Source organism: Ascidiella aspersa, chromosome 2 (assembly GCF_963924565.1).
Source record: "Ascidiella aspersa chromosome 2, kaAscAspe10.2, whole genome shotgun sequence".
Lineage (NCBI taxonomy): Eukaryota > Metazoa > Chordata > Ascidiacea > Phlebobranchia > Ascidiidae > Ascidiella > Ascidiella aspersa.
Window position 1 is genome coordinate 33,074,288 of NC_139448.1, and position 16,954 is coordinate 33,091,241.

Consider the following 16,954-nt stretch of genomic DNA (forward strand, 5'->3'; position numbering starts at 1 on the left):
CAGTATATTTATTATAGTCCAATTATGACTAAAATAGTTTACTCAAACAATTATGTGTGTTTCCTAGTTGTTTATGACCTTTATTTTTATTTCTATAACCAAATATGCTCCTCAAATCCTAACTGGTTAGCGTCTAGTCAAAATATGAATTTATTTCCACTTGTGTAATGTTGGCTATTTAAAAAGACGCCAGTTCCTCTTTTTTTAACAAAAAAATCCATCTCCACTTTTGTAAACTTTTCCCAAGGTTTAAAAGCGTTCCAAGTGCAACTGCACCTTCATTTTTTTGCCGCGATTTGTACTACATGGTGCAAAAAAGGAGGACTAAAACTCTCATAGATGAAATGCTAATTTTTTTGGCTTCTGCGTAAGCTACTGAACTTACATATTTAAAAACAGCGCACGTTTGTCTTTTTTCCCTATGATTTATTGTCCTATTTGCAGTACTTAGTAGTAGACAATTTTTCTAAAGTAGTTACAAAAATCAGCCATCTATTTCTTTTCATCGTGATTTTAGTGACAAATAGAGAGACAGCTGATTGCAAATGCTATAAAACGATTTAATTATAACATACCCTGAGACTGTCCTTTGGTGCGTTTTGGAAATATTTCTTTTGCATCAATCAATAGGAACCGCCATCCAGCAGACATAATCACTAATCATCAAATTTATCGACCACATTCTTGGCCGCCGCATTAAAACCACCGCCTGTAATTTCGGATTATCTCATCTAAACTAGTCCCAACATGTGCCGAAAAGTAGGTGACTGTTTGCTTTAAAAAAACACCATGGCGCTCTCTTAATGTATTGTCCCTAAATAGATCATTAAAGAATCAAAATATTTTATGAACTTAATTCCAAATATTGGGTGCTTCGAGGCAGTGGCCACTAACCAGCGTTTTTAAGACAGTTGGTACTTATACTCTCATAGTGACTGGACTGGGACTTGACTTGTTATTTTTGCAACAAAAACTTGACTTGTACTTAAGTTCTTTAAAAAATGATTTGAATGGGACATGTTTACTCGGATACTTCCGCAAAATGTTGATTTAATACGGCAACCATAACTGTCTGCAAATCACTCTAATGCACTTCCAGTTTACAGTAAAAAGTCATGATATTTGCAAAGAGCATGGAGCATTAAATTAAACTTTTTAAAAAATAGTTAGTGATAATCGCACAAAGTACGAATCAAACTGCGTTTATTTGTTTTAAATTTGCAAGACTATTATTTTAGGATACGGGCGCATTATAGGCTACTTTTAAAAACATGGCGACGCACCTTACAGCGAGTGAAGCGAGCGCGAAATGTTTTCGGGTGCATCAGTACTGCTCTTGTAATGATTGAATTTTTTTTACAAAGGCTTCATATTTTCCTATGTTTTAAGTAATATGGGATAAACGAGCTAAGTCGAAAGAGAAAGTAAAAAATGTTACTTTTACATATATATATTTTTTGCCCGCGTCGCACCTGGCAGCCTTACATGGCGCATCAGTCCGCTGTGCTGTGTTATGTGTGCCGTTGTCGTTCGCTATTACGACTACAGAAAAAAGTCTTCATCGCAGAATGCATATTCTGTATATGAACGTTTCAGTTGCTTTCACGACAAGCATGAAATTCGACAAATTGCAGTGTCACAATTACCTCTCTGTCATGTCAGTTTGACAATAGCTTCTGCTTTTTATTTGTTTTATTGAAAAAAGGGCGATGCCGAACCCTGTATTGCCAAGATGGGCGGAAATGCATGATTGCTCAATCGTTAGGTTTTCGGAGGTTTACCGTTTTGTTTTTTAACTGACAAAAAGAAAGTAAAATGTTAAGTAAGGCTTATAATGTGTAGTGGCAGTATTTTACCCATTGTCCAAAAAGTAGGTCAGGAATAACTGAAATGTCAGTAAGTTCAGACCCATTCAAACAACCGATCTCCGTTCAAGAAGTTGGTGCCACTTGGAGGTATAGGGCCAAAGTTAAACTGCGCGTCGACAGAAGGTTAACATTTTACCTTTTTGTTATGGTGGTAGTGTTAATGTCAGTACGAATAGTAAGTTAAATACTACATTTACCTCCCCAAAACAGACCTGGGGAAAACTGATAGGAGACTACCCGCAGTTTTCTTTTTTTTTTCCGGGGGTGCCTGAAGTGTCAGTAATGGGTTCAGGCCCAGTCCTCAGGACAACCATTCCCAAAGGAAGATGGTGCCGCCACTTGGGGGTAGGGCTCGAGTTATAACTGCGCATCGGCGGAAAGTCAACATTTTCGCCTTTTTGTTTCTGGTGTAGGTAATAAGTAATACTAGTAGGCCTAGTGTCAGTAAGGTAATAATTTTAGTTTACTGGCCAAAAAAACGGTGCTACCCAGGAAAAATATGCCAGGACAGAGCCCGCAAGGCCAGCAGTGATCAGTAAAGAACCCTGTCAGGTAAATATTAAATCTTTGTAAGGTTTTTTAAAAACGTAGAGATCTAAGAAAATCAATTTTGTTTCTCTGACCGCATTTGCAATGTTGTTTCCGCCACGTGAGGGCCTCACGACCAGCTTTCTCCAGAGCGTCGCAATTTAATTAATTGGTCCTTGGGCGCAAATATAACAAATGATTCACTTTATTCGTATGGTAAAGTACAATCGAACGTACGGCACGTATTTTCTGCATAAAGGCTGCAGAAACCGTATACCACCATGTTTTCACCCAAGCAATTGCTCTTTGCGTGCTGCAAAACATTTGTGAATTGTGTCCTTATGTGCAAGGTATATGTCATGTATCAATGTAAATATGACGAAAGGGTCTCGACTATGTTACGCTTTTTCTTGGTGTTATATTCTGTGCGAACTTCCGAGCAATATTCGGCTTTAAGTAATTAATTGGTCAACTTGAAAAATCCTAAAATAGAATAATTCTAATACGGTGAATTACAAAAAGCGTCAATTTGCAACACATTAGGCCAGTGCAGTCAACACTTTCATGGGTCGTGACCCCTTTCATTGGCCCTCAACACTTCGTAATCCCCCTTGCTTTTGAAATCGAAAAATGCATATTGAGAAAGTTGTCTAAAGTTAAAAAGAAAAATTAATTTTAAAACTGTAGGCTTCAGCCAAAGGCTAATAACTTAAATAAGATATGCTTGTGGCCCCCCCCATACCCAACTTTCGTGTCCAACACAAATGGACGTGGATGGCGAACTATCGACACGCGGGCCACGTACCGGCCCATCACAGGTTTGCCTATCACGGACAAATTAGGCAATATTGTTATTCAATGAGGGTCTACTCGTGTTGTTCTTATGGGTTACGCTGTAGGCTATTTTGTCACTAACCTAGTAAATAAAGGTAATGTTTCCATGTTTTGCTTCCTTAAAATATGGTTGGTTAGGCTAAAATATTTGATGATTTTGTAGATAAATGTTGACTTACAGAAGTAGGCTATTTAATAATTGAGTGGTCTGTTTGTATGATGCTGTTGTCTTCAAGCACAGTAATTCCCTTTACTTTGCTCTTGAAATATTTGCATTAATCCCTGTAAAAGATTTTTCTCAGAACTTTGGCCAAGTGATCAATGGAAATAGAAATTAATTTGGCAACTCGAGAAACCCTTAAACAGGGGTTTAAATTATTTCGACACATTGATTGCAGTTAGCGTCAGCTTGCTTACACGCTAGGTTGTCAAGGTCTAATAATTTAATTGGTATGAGTCAAAACCGGTTAATAGACAATATAAATCGCGTCACCTTTCATGGCACACTAGGAATACAAACTGGGACTTAAAACGCAGAAAACACTGCAAGATTAGTTTTAAGCGGGTTGTGGCGTCTAATGTCACCGTTTTTGGGCAATTTCTGCGAATTAGATTTGGCAAGGTTGCCCATTGTTGCATTATCATTGGACCTTCAAAAATCAAAATCCACTCAAAATGTAATTACGACAAAAATATGCAACTTTAAATCAAATAAGTAAAACTTCAATTTAATGAGAAATTTTCTGCTGTATTTTTGATATTATACGTGTTATACGTGGTTCTATGGAATTTTTCACATATAACTGGTCTTAACGAGTTGTGGTGTAGCCTATTTTGAAACAGTTGGACACAACACTTAATTGTAGCATTGTGATGTACAATAAAGTCTAGCCTTCAACATTTTGCAATTGAGATAATTGTAATATATTTGGCGGACCGGCGAGAAAGTTGACTCCGACCGTCACAGATCCGCGGACCGGCGGTTAAGAACCACGGAGTTAGATTTTTTTTTTAATTGGGTCTAGGGCTGTAGGCTTATGGAACTTATGGTAATTAGGCCCTTCTCTAGTAAATTAGGCTCTTCTCAAGTATCCATCCTTGGGCCTACAGTACCCCTAATCCGGCCTTGAGCATGGCAAGAGTTAGATCTAACTTTAAATCGCTGTTTTGTGATCTGTTTTTTGTATAATAATATTATATTTGCCGCTAGGTGACGCATTTGATTAAAAATTCATGGCCGGATGAATATTTCTTCCCCATCATTAGAAAATTAATTGGCAATTATAATTTATAATTTTCGTTAAACCTAAATAAAGGTTTTTTAAAGCTAACAAAATACTCTTGGTATAGAACTATAGATTGTGCTTCTTCTTTAAACGCAAGTAAAAGTACAAATAATTTGTTTTACTAGCGGATATTTGTTTGTACTTTTTAATCTTGAACGTTTTTTAACTTTATTAGATCTTTACCTCTAAAAAAATGCCATATTAGGGCGTTTATTTCGTATTTCCCGAAATATTTTCCGAGTATCCACAACAAAGCAACGTCACGCCCCAGGTATACCGGAAACAAATGACTTTGTGACGTCATAACCTAGGCTGTTATCCAACAGTTTTTTGTTCAATCGCTGTCGCCGAGAGACAGAACTGGAAGGGCAAGTATTGCGATCGACTTGTAGGTTTCGTTATGTCGTTACTGCTTTGTTGGTGAACTTTGGGCGGCTGTTTCTTTGCTGTGCGTTTTAAAGATAACCGGTATTGGATTTTCAATTGTAAGTCAATATCAACTGATTTGGTCACGGTTTTCTGGTATATTTGACGGATATTGGCGTAATGAAGTATTATGTAAAAGGGACGTTTATGGCACTAGGCAACGTATTTTCTTATTTTCAAGTGTATATGCATCATTATTTATGTCAGCTTTATCATTTTGTTTTAAGTTACAAGGTTTGGTTTAAAAAATATATTCAGCTGACTTTACCAGGTGCTGGTCTATAATCCTACAACAGCGTTGAATTATTAAAGCAACCCACAATATTTTGGTTAGGGTGTAAGTCAGTGTTTGGGCGAGGGTGGGTCAAGTATGGTTATTTAATAATATTAGTAAAAAAGTGATAGGATTCCAGACCACCGCCCTTTCTGGTATGGTGTTTATTCATCACTTGGTATGAAGAGTGTTTTGGAATTTCACGTTCTGATCTTGAAGTAATATATATATATCTTGTTGTACAAGGACGTGAACCACTGGAATTACTAAAATGGATCTTCTTTAAATCACCACTTAAGTCACTTACTCAATTAGTTGAATATTTAATGTGTTATGCATCTGTTGATTGTTCAGTACTGAACTGAATGTATACTAATGATGTGTTCGAATCAGGCAACTAATCTTTTAGTATAAACTGTACGGTCTAACCAGTTACATTTATTTTTATTTTTATACATTGAACTTATTCATATATACACTTGGAAGAGGCTATTTGCCCGGCTCGCCGTTTACCGAACTTAAAAAATTTGCACTACTGTAATAACCGGATCTGGAAAATTACAATACGATTTATTGCTAGAGCCGGTTACATTTACAGTAGTTCAAATTTCAAAGTCGTTAAACGGGTGGGAAATAACTATGTTGCTGGTCTAGAATCCTACCACAATGAACATTATTTGGGTTAGGGTGCGGTTAGTGTTTGGGCAGGTTAAGCAATATTATTAAATATTTGACCCACACTCACCCAAACACTAACCGATACCATTACACAAATGTTTTTGGGTTAATTTCTTCTTTTTTTTAAATAAATTGTTTTAAACCTGTTGTAGCGTAGTACAAGATAGTACTTGTTGATGCAAACCAATTCTATAGCTGTTTACCAAACTTTTTTCTTTTTAATTTGCCTTTTACAAAACTTGACTTTAAGTTTCTAGCTAACATTTGCTGTCATCAATTGTTATATACAAGAGTTCATTTCGTTGACTGATAATTCACTAAACTTTTTTTAATTTTTACATGACTGTAACGCGTAAAAAATAGAAAATTGGCCGTTCGCCTGGAATCCCACCACATTTTTTACAGTAACAAAACTAGTTGTCAATATTGAAACTGCAAGTAAAACACAAATATAATAATAATACTCACCCAAACCCAAACTCTAAGTTGTACCCTAACCCAAATAATGTTCGAAAAATGTGGCAGGATTTTAGATCAGCGCCAAAAATTCTAAATTTTTATTATTATCAGTTTAAGCAACTTTTTCTGTGACCAATTTTCATTTGACACAATTGCTTATTTTGTTGAACCAATATTTTGAATAGCTTGTTACAATTTTGTTGAACCAATATTTTGAATAGCTTGTTAGCTTGTTACAATGACCCAAACACTTTAATTGGAAAATTGTGAATTGCATACTGGAAATATTGTTAAATGGCTGGAAAATACTTTATTTTATTTTCTGAAACAGTACAGGATTAAAATTTGTATGTAGCACTAATATTATGTATATTATATATATATTCCCTTGGGTAGACAACTGTGCAAATTATTAATTTATGTACAACCACATATATGGGCATCTTGTTACCAAGACAAATTTATGACATGTATGACATCATAGTGATAAAATTTATTGTGATAAATTTAGACAAATTTTATCCTTTTTTAAACATGTCTATTTGTATTCTATATAACAGAGTTTCTGTTAGAAATGAAATCATATACTATATTTTCAGTAAGTTTTGGCCTTAGATATCTAATCTGAAGCAAGTGATAGTTTTAAAATGGTGATCATTGTTATATAATTCACTTTGAGTTAAGAATTTTAGGCTACCTTATTTTGTTGTATATTCTTCTAAACTAAATTGTTTTGTATAGTCTTTATTGTGATAGCTAACATTTTAATTATTAAAGTGACTGAATGAAAAGGAACATTAGTTTCCATTTTTTTGTTGGACGAAAATTTAGTGGCCTATAACTAACTTAATATCGCTTGCTATATCCTTTTAAGACTTATTAGACATTGTTAGTTTGTTATGAAAGCTGACTTTTTGTCCATTGTTGAACTTCAAGTCGACTGGAAGCGCAGATAATGTTAAAAAGGATTACCAAAATTAAAGTCTATTTGTTTTTATAACACTTAGCTTTATTGAACGAAAAGTAGAACTTTTATATTATAAATTTTAGTTAATCTGGATATTGTACAGGGTTATTGATTAATATGAAAAATACTGTGCTTGGTTGTATAATTGGATTTTTAATATTTGTATATAAAGCACTTTTATATCTGTACAGCATTGGTTGTTCACAGATTATAGTGTTATATTGATTCTTTCTTGTGCTTAATTTATAATACAACAGCATAGCTATAATTATTATGCACCCTGACATCATTCAACTTGCCGAACTATGTGAACTTACTGGGGTCACTTGCAATTGATAAGCCCACATTAAAACAATGTAAGCTCTCATGGGGACAGGGTTTAGGGATTTTAATGCAACTTTATTTGAAGAATTCAAAACATTTAGCTTTTTTATGTAGTCCTAAAGTTCTTCCATATAATTGATGTAAGTGAAATTTTGTATGTTTGGGATTTTTTCAGAACAGTGGCCATGTTCGATGTAATTTGTTTTAAGCCTTAGCCATAGCCTGAAGTTAATGGTTTGTTTTACCTTGCTGTAACTGTGTGCATTAAAGCTAAACAACTGTAGCACGATGTCCAAGTAATATTCGCTTATATTACCCCAGTGTCCACTGCGTTGTGACCAACACAAAAGCGGTCTCTGTTATGCGCCATTCATTCTTTATGCTAGTGGCTTAAATCACAGCGTTATATTATCATGTGTACTAAGATTTAACTTTCAATTTACTATACGAGCAATTTCAACTACGTGTAGTGACTTTGTGTGGAGTTCAAGAAGGCATAAGAACAGGTATTTTTAGCAGTCTGCACCTTTTGGAGACAGATTTATACAAAATGAATGTGATCTTCGGAGCCCACTTACTTACCTATAGCAACATCATGCGCTAAATCGGTTTCCAAATCAACACTAAAACAACAATATGACATTTTTAGATTTTACACAGTTTAATCTATATTTGAATGTTTATGCAATATTGTCCGCTTGGAGCCAGTCAACCCAATTATTGTTACAAAAAATCAAACCACAAAACGTAAACTCTACAATGCAAAAGATGTTTTCAGTTATTGTATGTCCAGTCAAATAGTAAGTAAAGAGTTTACCTTAAGTTGCAAACCTATAAAACAAATTAGAAAGTGATTGACAGAAATCCATTAGGCATTAGGTGAGGATGTTCACAAAAAACTTCACAGCTTAATGTTGTCAACACACGGTGAGGACAAGGTCGTTTTGTTGATGAGATATGTGATGTACCCGACTGCCAGACTGTGGCAATCTTGGCCATGCTGATTGGCTTATCTGGCTTTTAAGCACTAATGCCCAGCTTACAATCTTAGCCATGTAATTTAAACAATTTAAGTGCGTGATATTGGAACAGTGTAAGTGGATATAATTGGAATTCGGGAACAGTTCAAGTGTATCAAATTAAAACATTTTAAGTAGATAATTTTAGTGACTGTTGCTTATCTTTGTTGTTTGGCACTGCATTAATGTAAAACTGCCAAGTCCTATTTTCCTTATTCTATTTTAATCTCACTCAGTTTAAAAAGAGTCATAAAATTGATTAGTATACCACACAAATTATAATGACTTGTAAAAAATATTCTATAATGTTTAAAAAATTTTTACTGTTTTTCGTTCAAAATTTCTGTTTAATTGCAAAATAAGAATGGTTCTCTAATCCCAAAAACATATTTTATTATTAATGAATGCTGCCCTAAAAAGCTTTGGATGCAGCTATGCCTGGCATGTTTTTGTGAGCATATGTTCACTTCTGATGGCGCAACTTTTTATTGTAGGGTTGTAAGCTTTGGTGCTTTGAAAATCCGGTCTATAAAACAAAACCAACAAGGGTTTATTGCCATGCCAGATTTGTTGTTTACAAACCTAAAGTTCAAACAATGGTGTGTTGTCACTTGTCAGGCGACCTGTCACATGACAAATATCCACATAGTCTGCCTGCCTGCATGACTTTGCATTGTTTTGGGTGGGTGGGGTTATTCATAGCATGGCATGCAAAAACAGCAGGTCTGCCAACTTTTAATTTATGCAAATTCACAGCTGTTATTCTTGTGCAAGCCTTATGCTTATTACGTATTTAATCGTCTTGCATTTTAAGGTGGATTCACAAAAGTTTGTAAAAATTAAGAGTTCAAATTTTTTGTTTTTTATTTAGTTATTAATAAGTTGCAATATGTTGTGTAAAGCTAGGCCACCCTTCTGTAATCGCAATATCATCAATTCAATATATATTTGTCATATTTTGTAAATAATAGAAAGTCTGTTTTTAATGTAAAGTTAATGTTACTTTAACTTAAAAATACAGTTAAATATTTTCATTATCTAATGCAGGAAATAAAACACATTTTAGGAGCCAGCAGTTAGGTTTCGTTACAACATTCTTAACTGCTAGATTCAGTACTGGTAACAACCCCTAAAGCCTCAATATGGCCAGTTCCAATAGCTCAAAAAGTGAATTTATCGTTGGCGGAAAATACCGCCTGGTGCGTAAGATCGGTAGCGGATCATTTGGCGACATTTACCTCGGAATAAACATTGCCAACGGGGAAGAGGTGGCCGTGAAATTGGAATCGCAAAAGGCAAGGCACCCACAGCTGCTGTACGAAAGCAAAGTTTACAAAATCCTGCAAGCCGGCGTCGGAATTCCTCACATCAGGTGGTACGGGCAGGAGCGCGATTACAACGTGCTCGTCATGGACCTGCTCGGACCCAGTCTCGAGGATCTGTTCAACTTCTGCTCCCGTCGTTTCACCATGAAGACCGTGCTGATGCTCGCTGATCAGATGATCAGCCGCATTGAGTATGTCCACAACAAAAATTTCATCCACAGAGACATTAAGCCTGATAACTTTCTGATGGGCATCGGCCGCCATTGCAACAAGCTCTTTCTTATTGACTTTGGTCTCGCTAAAAAGTACCGGGACAGCCGCACTCGTCAGCACATTCCCTACAGAGAGGATAAAAATCTCACCGGCACAGCTAGGTATGCATCCATTAATGCCCATCTGGGCATCGAGCAGAGTCGTAGGGATGACATGGAGTCGCTGGGCTACGTGCTGATGTACTTCAACCGCACGTCACTGCCGTGGCAGGGCCTGAAGGCTGCCACCAAAAAACAGAAATACGAAAGGATTAGCGAGAAAAAGATGTCAACCCCTGTTGAGGTAGGTTAAAAACAATTATTAATTGAAATACTACTACAATTTTTTTGAAAATGTACTTTTAAGTGTATTATTTTTGTTAAGTTTGACAACCGTTTATAAACTATAACTATTTGAAATCTTGCATATACATACACCTGTTTTCTATCCTTTTGAAAGTCTTTGCTTAATGTTCATATACTATTTTTAAATATAATTCTGTAGAACAGTGTTCCAGCTAAGCACATTTTTGTGCAAATTTTGGGCACTATATGTTTGTACAAATTAGTTGGACATTTTTTTACAGAATAGCGCAGGCAAAGAAGAAAATAATTTTTTTTACAGTGTTATTTTTTACAATTTTAGGGCCTGCTGGAACTCGAACATTATTATTTTCAGAGATATTAAATATAATACATTCAATACTTAATGTTTAAATCACCTTAAAGTTATAAATATATATATATATGTGTGTTTAAATGGCCCCTTTTGTGCAATTTATGTTTGATATTTTGGGCACTTTATCCTTGGGTGCAACATTTTGGCCACCTGCGTACATGGTAAAAAATAAAGGGAAAACTGCTGAAAAAATATAATGGTTTTTAAGTGTCAGCAAAACGTGTACAACTTGTGTTAATATCCTACCCACCATCTAATGAAAATTGGTTGGTTACCCTTGGTTTATACAAATTTGAAACATGTTTAAAGCCTAAATAATATTGCACTTTGTTCAAAACATAATCAACTTGTGCACTGTTATACCCATTTTTGTTTGGTACATTAGAACAAGCTGTGCAGGTCACAGCACAGTGATTTTTTTATCAAAGAGACATTATCTGTCACTAGTGTACAATTTGTCCCATACAACATGTAGGTGCCAAAAATAGCTGCTTGTAAACATCTGTTGTACATGAAAATAAGTCAATAGTTGTTAAGTGTGGTGTGGATAATTGGATAGTTTTACAAAAGTGCAAGTGCATGTACAAAACATGCTGAACAAAATAACTAAAACATTGGGGTAAAATCTATTGTTGCCTTGTCAAACCGACCCTAATTTGGGATTTGGGATTATTTGCAATAACATGGAAATATACAACTAAAATTTTCTATTTGGAGTTTGGTAACGGTTGAATTTTTTTAATGTTGTTTTACTATTTTGTTAGTTTACTGTTGAATGCCATAGAGTATTTTGCCAATCGTAGAAGGTGTAATATTTATATATATTATTATATATGTATATATACTCTTTTATGCAATGTAAAACAAGGACAACTGCAAATAAATTTTGTTTGCTTTAGGTCTTGTGCAAGGGCTTTCCAGCAGAATTTGCAATGTACCTCAACTACTGCCGTGGGCTTCGCTTTGAAGAGGCACCCGACTACATGTATCTTAGACAGGTTCGTTAGCTGCTTTTGTGGATGCCATCAGGCTCTTGTCCTTGGGTCTCTTGTGCATGTAACCGGTTGCTTTATCCACTGGCCATTCATTATTAATGGCCAGAGGGGATTGGCCTGCAATGGTTCCATGCATATATGGACAGTCTGCATTTCAATCGACTAGAAGACTGTTTTGCTGTTGTGAATGTATTATGAAAGTTAGCTTTATTGTGATTTCTTTAAATCTGTAGCTAAAACCTTGGGTTATTAAATAACATTAAAACATCCTACAAATTCATTAAAGCATCTAATAGTAGTAAATTTAAAGACTCCCTTTTCTTTGTGTCATTTAACTTCGCAGAGTTGGGCGTGGTTGGTTACATTCACTGATAAAGGCTTTCTGGATAGTAAGCTAAAACGTTGGACAAACAAATAAATATGTACCAGAAGAACCTATTTTCAGTATGTTAAAGACTGTTTATAACTTGCTTTCCACTTTTATAAAAACAAACTGATTATTTCATATTTTTTTGGATTTTCTTGTCCCTGTTTTGCTATAGTTACGTCATAAACACATAATACATTTTTCTCCTTTGGTGTAAAAAAGTTGATGAAGTAAATAAACCTTAAAAACCATAAATTTAGCGACTCAGGCATGCTTATGGCTTAAATCCAGAAATTTCTGCCAAATTTTGAAACAATCCGTATAGAAATGCGTATATTTTGCGAAATTATATATAATTGTAATGATTTATATGTAATACGACAAATTTGGGGGTCGCGCAGGCTACCAAACACTGGAAAGGGGGTTACAACAACAAAAAGTTTGGAAACACGGCTCTGTATTATGAGAATTTTATGTCTGACTTCTAGCGATGCAGGTTGGGCAACTTTAATTTCAATAGTGGATATTTTCAATGTTTTCGGGGCTATACAGTACATCCTGTTTTCATCTAGAAATAAATGACTATTTAAATGGATGAAAAATGTCCTTGTAAAACTTGCAAAGTTATAAAATGCTTTAAAGTGTTTTTGATTATGAATAGTTTTTGGGGATCTTTACAGAAAATTAATTTGAGATCCAATTTATGGTAAAAATTAAAAACAATGTACACTCAAATGCGATTAAAATGCCTACTGCACTCTGTTGAGATCAAATGTATTCTAAGAATTAAAAACAACATACACTCGTGTAGTTTCAATGCCTCCTGCACTCCGTTAAACACCCACGCATAACATACCCCTTGCCTTCTAGCTTTTCCGCATTCTGTTCCGCACCCTGAACCACCAGTACGACTACATCTTTGACTGGACGATGTTGAAGCAAAAGGCCGCCGCTGCTGCAACCTCATCCACTGTGACCCCGACCGGACCCACCAAACACAACCCCCAGATGCAGGGCCACCACCACCAGGTATCGCACCAGGAAAAATCCCGACCCAAGCCCTCCGGCTATTAGGGGGCCGGTGGATTTCAGGGGGAACGTTTTTCCGATTCAGTGTGGCCTGTAGGACAGTTTACAACTTAACAGCACAGACTCTGGCAATTTTTTTTCTTTGTGTATTGTGGTAGTGTGAAGTTTTTTTTCTTGGTCATTCGGTTACTGCTCTATATCTGTCTGTTTGAAAAGCGGACCGAAGGCTTAAAAAATTCATTCACTGTTGCATGTTCGTATTTTCCCCGTTTAACAAGCTCTTTCTATACTTTTCGTTGCTATTAATTGAAGTGTGCCGCGCGACGAATCAAAACCCTACCCCTTGCTCTAATTTTGTATTTCACCGATGGATGTACTAATTTGTACCTGTAAGTAAGTGAGTGAGTTGTATTGTGCGTGTGTGATGATGCCGCAACAGCAGCAGTGTTTGTCTTTCTGTCACGACTTTTTAGCAGCAAAAATTTGTGACTCGTGCTCACATCAGGCAAAAAAACAGTTATTTCAGCCACTCACACAGCTCGCTCTCTCTATGTACAGAAAGACACGCACACAAACACTTAAAGCCACGCTCAAAAGTGAGGCCCTTGGAGAACTTTTCACACCGCACTAGGGGCCCTTGTATGCTTGGTGATATCCCCGGTTAACAAAAGGTGTGTGGTGCTGTACGTTTTTGAACTTGGCGGCCGAATCGAAAAAAATCGGCTTTTCTGTGCTTGTGCGACAACGGATAACACTTACAAGTCGAACTTACGGGCACTTTCCTAAACCTGTGTCTCTGTGCGTCCGTGTGCGCGAAAGTGCCTGCCAGTACCAAGTCGAGCCCCCCTTTCTAGCCCCTTAGCCCCACACTCATTTGTAGCCCCGAGATATGACACCCTGAAAACCTTCTTTCGCTTGTTTTTATTCGACACATGGTCAAATGACAACCGTCGTGGCGTGTAATATTTTATGATGCTGTCGCCAATACAATTCTTTCAAATTCAATATAACGTTGTGGTTGTCTGGCCGTTCTCTCGTCACGCGTGTCGGCTGCTGTTATAAATAGCCATTTTTTACACGGTGCTCAGACTCGTACCATTGTACAATAAAGCGACTGGTAGATATTTTAAAGCGCGACGTAAACTGAGTAGTTTTAGTTTTTCCTATCAAAATCGTAAGTTAACCAAAGGCCAAGTATTTAATGATACGATTATCTTTAACCAGTGCGACTTACGAAGTGACTAACTCTACTTATAAAATATCCATGTTTATAATGAATTTAATTATTTTCTTGTCCGTTTTGCCAGGCACAATCACTCCCACGTAGGGTTAATGTGTGTAGCCTGCTAACTGTAAGCAGACCTGCTGTTGTCCTGTTAGCTAATCACTTGCCGATTGTAACACAAACCATGTAATTTGACCTCACCCAGTCGCTCAGCAGAGCGGACAACGAGACAAAAATATTGGCCAAGCTGTAAAAATGTCAAATCACTGCGGCTTCCTCCCGCTTTTCTCGTCATTCTTTTTGTCCAACTTTAACGAATGTTTATTTTACGCTGCAGTGCGGCGAAAAAGGGAAAAGCGTTTTTTGTGACGTAAAAAAAGCTGGGCAGCGGTTTATTTCATGCCTCGGCTCTTTTTTATGTTCAAACTGTGGTTTTATTGTTGCCGTTGGCTGATTTTGTTTCATCGGCGCTTGGCAAAATATTGAAAGTCGAACACTGGGCTACTGCGTCATGTAGTTCATTTTTCTTGTTTGAAGTCTTTAAATAGAACCTTACACAAGACTGAAAGCGCCACTGCTGTTTTTGCATTAATTCGGGCTTTCCAAGGCGGGTTTTAATCTGGCAGGAGAGAGGCGATCTTTCCAATTACTGCTCAGCCTGCCGGATGAAAAAACCCAATCGCCAGGGCTTAATTCCAATCCACAGAGGCAGCAGCGGTACGTCCAGTATTCGATCGACGCGTCCGATCATGCGGGCGAGTTTTAAATTGCCAGGCCAGATGCCAACAGCAACAGCAGCAGCAGCAGCAGCAGCTTGTTTAAATGCGCAAGAAAATAAAGCGAGCGAGCGGCGACAACAACCTGAAGGCCTGCGCCAATCGATAAACAGCAGTTTCGAAGAGAAGCAGCCTTCGCCCACGAGACACGTATTACGTGACGTCACAATCCGCCCGCGCCTCGCATTATCGCGGTAATTGACTCTCCTTGGAAATGAGTTAGGGTCGCTCTTGTAGTTGGCAGGATGATGACTGAACTGACACGCAAGAAAGAAAGACAAGCGCTGTATGCCAAGGCTGGCTGTGGGCGTAGGTGCTGCCTTTGTGACGTAACAAACCAGCAGGTTGCTGATCGGTTTGTTTAGATTGCAGCCTGCGGTTTTCGACTTTCAACTCCCAAACCTTCCTGTTCAGCTGGGATTTGTGTGGCTTTGGCAGCGCTTGCCATTATTGGGTAGTTTGTCGTCTTTTTGCGGTCAAAACTTGGTCGGCAAAATCTCCCTGTTCGGATTGGAAACCACTTTGCGTTTTGTATTGCAAAAGTTTTACCGCAAAAAGTATGCCTATCCAATGAGACCGCGGTTTTTCACCGTGGGAACCTGAAATCTTTCAAAAGCAACAAAGCTTGGCCTTAAAATCGGTAAAGTCGTAACTTGCCCTTTTTCCTGTTCCTTTTTAGCGGAAAGCAATTAAAAGCGAGGCCCGCCTGTGTTCAAATTACCACAACCTTAGGCCTGAATTTCTGATCGATTTTTGTGACGTTGGGCGGGCTTGTTTGACCTTTAGGCAAGCCTTGACTGCTTCTCTTCTTAGCAGCAGGTTTGCGGTTGACTTTAATCAGCACCTTTTCTTGACAGAGCCTACAGCAGCAGCAGCTTGATTGATAGAATATTTCACACATCTGCCATTGTGAAGAAACCCACAATGGCTGGTTTTAAATTGCATTGGTAAAAGTGATTGTAACTCTTACCTTATTCTGCTTATGTGCCGTCTAGAATATTATCTGTGGTTTTAATTTGGCCGATTAGTCGCTTAAAACTGGGCAACTTTTATCCCCTTTACCTTGATTTCGTTTCCAGTCCGCGAAGTTTATGTGTAAGTTAAAAAAATCACAGGCTGCCGCTGTTTAAGTAGTAACCTATACCTTTATTTGGCAAAGGGCGCAAAACAAAAAGCTGTATGAAAACGTCAACCAAAAATTTATTTTTTAAAGTCAAACAGTCCCAATAGACAACCGAAAAGCGTCAAACCAGATTGAAAAGCCCTCGGAAAAATTCAATATAGGTGCAGGGCATTTCGTAATCAATATAACACAATGCATGGAAATCCCACGGTCGTACGTCATCAGGAAATTGCTAGCCAAAGCGAAAATTGCCACTTTTAGACACGACCGGCGACCGGTTGTTAAGCCCGTGAACGCGCTTAGGCTTAAGAGTAGTAGCTCATACGTTCCGAGAACCCAAAGATAAGGTAACGATATGTTAACGATTAACCGGATTCGAATGGCGACTTAAAAACAAGAGGGTCGTCCGTTTTTAGAGAACTGGGTACAAGAGCGCGTCGGAAAAAAAAAGGCAAAACAAAAAAAACAGCCTGTTGTTGTAGAAACCGTCGCGTAAACTGGGAAACGCTGTAGCTCCAGGT

At 37.2% G+C, this 16,954-nt stretch overlaps 1 protein-coding gene across 1 annotated transcript; it reads left to right on the forward strand.

Annotated features, from left to right (window-relative positions):
• Nucleotides 1-7,656: 7,656 nt before the first annotated feature.
• Nucleotides 7,657-14,585, forward strand: LOC146165023 (casein kinase I). The gene is made up of 3 exons (XM_083383208.1): nt 7,657-10,543; nt 11,818-11,916; nt 13,151-14,585. Exons 1-3 carry the CDS (start codon nt 9,806-9,808, stop codon nt 13,352-13,354), a joined length of 1,041 nt encoding a protein of 346 aa, XP_083239334.1. The 5' UTR covers nt 7,657-9,805; the 3' UTR covers nt 13,355-14,585.
• The last annotated feature ends 2,369 nt before the right edge of the window (nt 14,586-16,954 follow it).

Excerpts from the sequence above, each read along its gene's own strand:
- LOC146165023 (XM_083383208.1), top strand. The coding sequence starts at position 9,806 with ATGGCCAGTTCCAATAGCTCAAAAAGTGAATTTATCGTTGGCGGAAAA. Across the intron at positions 10,544-11,817 it reads AGATGTCAACCCCTGTTGAG|GTCTTGTGCAAGGGCTTTCC; the intron begins GTAGGTTAAAAA and ends TGTTTGCTTTAG. Across the intron at positions 11,917-13,150 it reads ACTACATGTATCTTAGACAG|CTTTTCCGCATTCTGTTCCG; the intron begins GTTCGTTAGCTG and ends CTTGCCTTCTAG.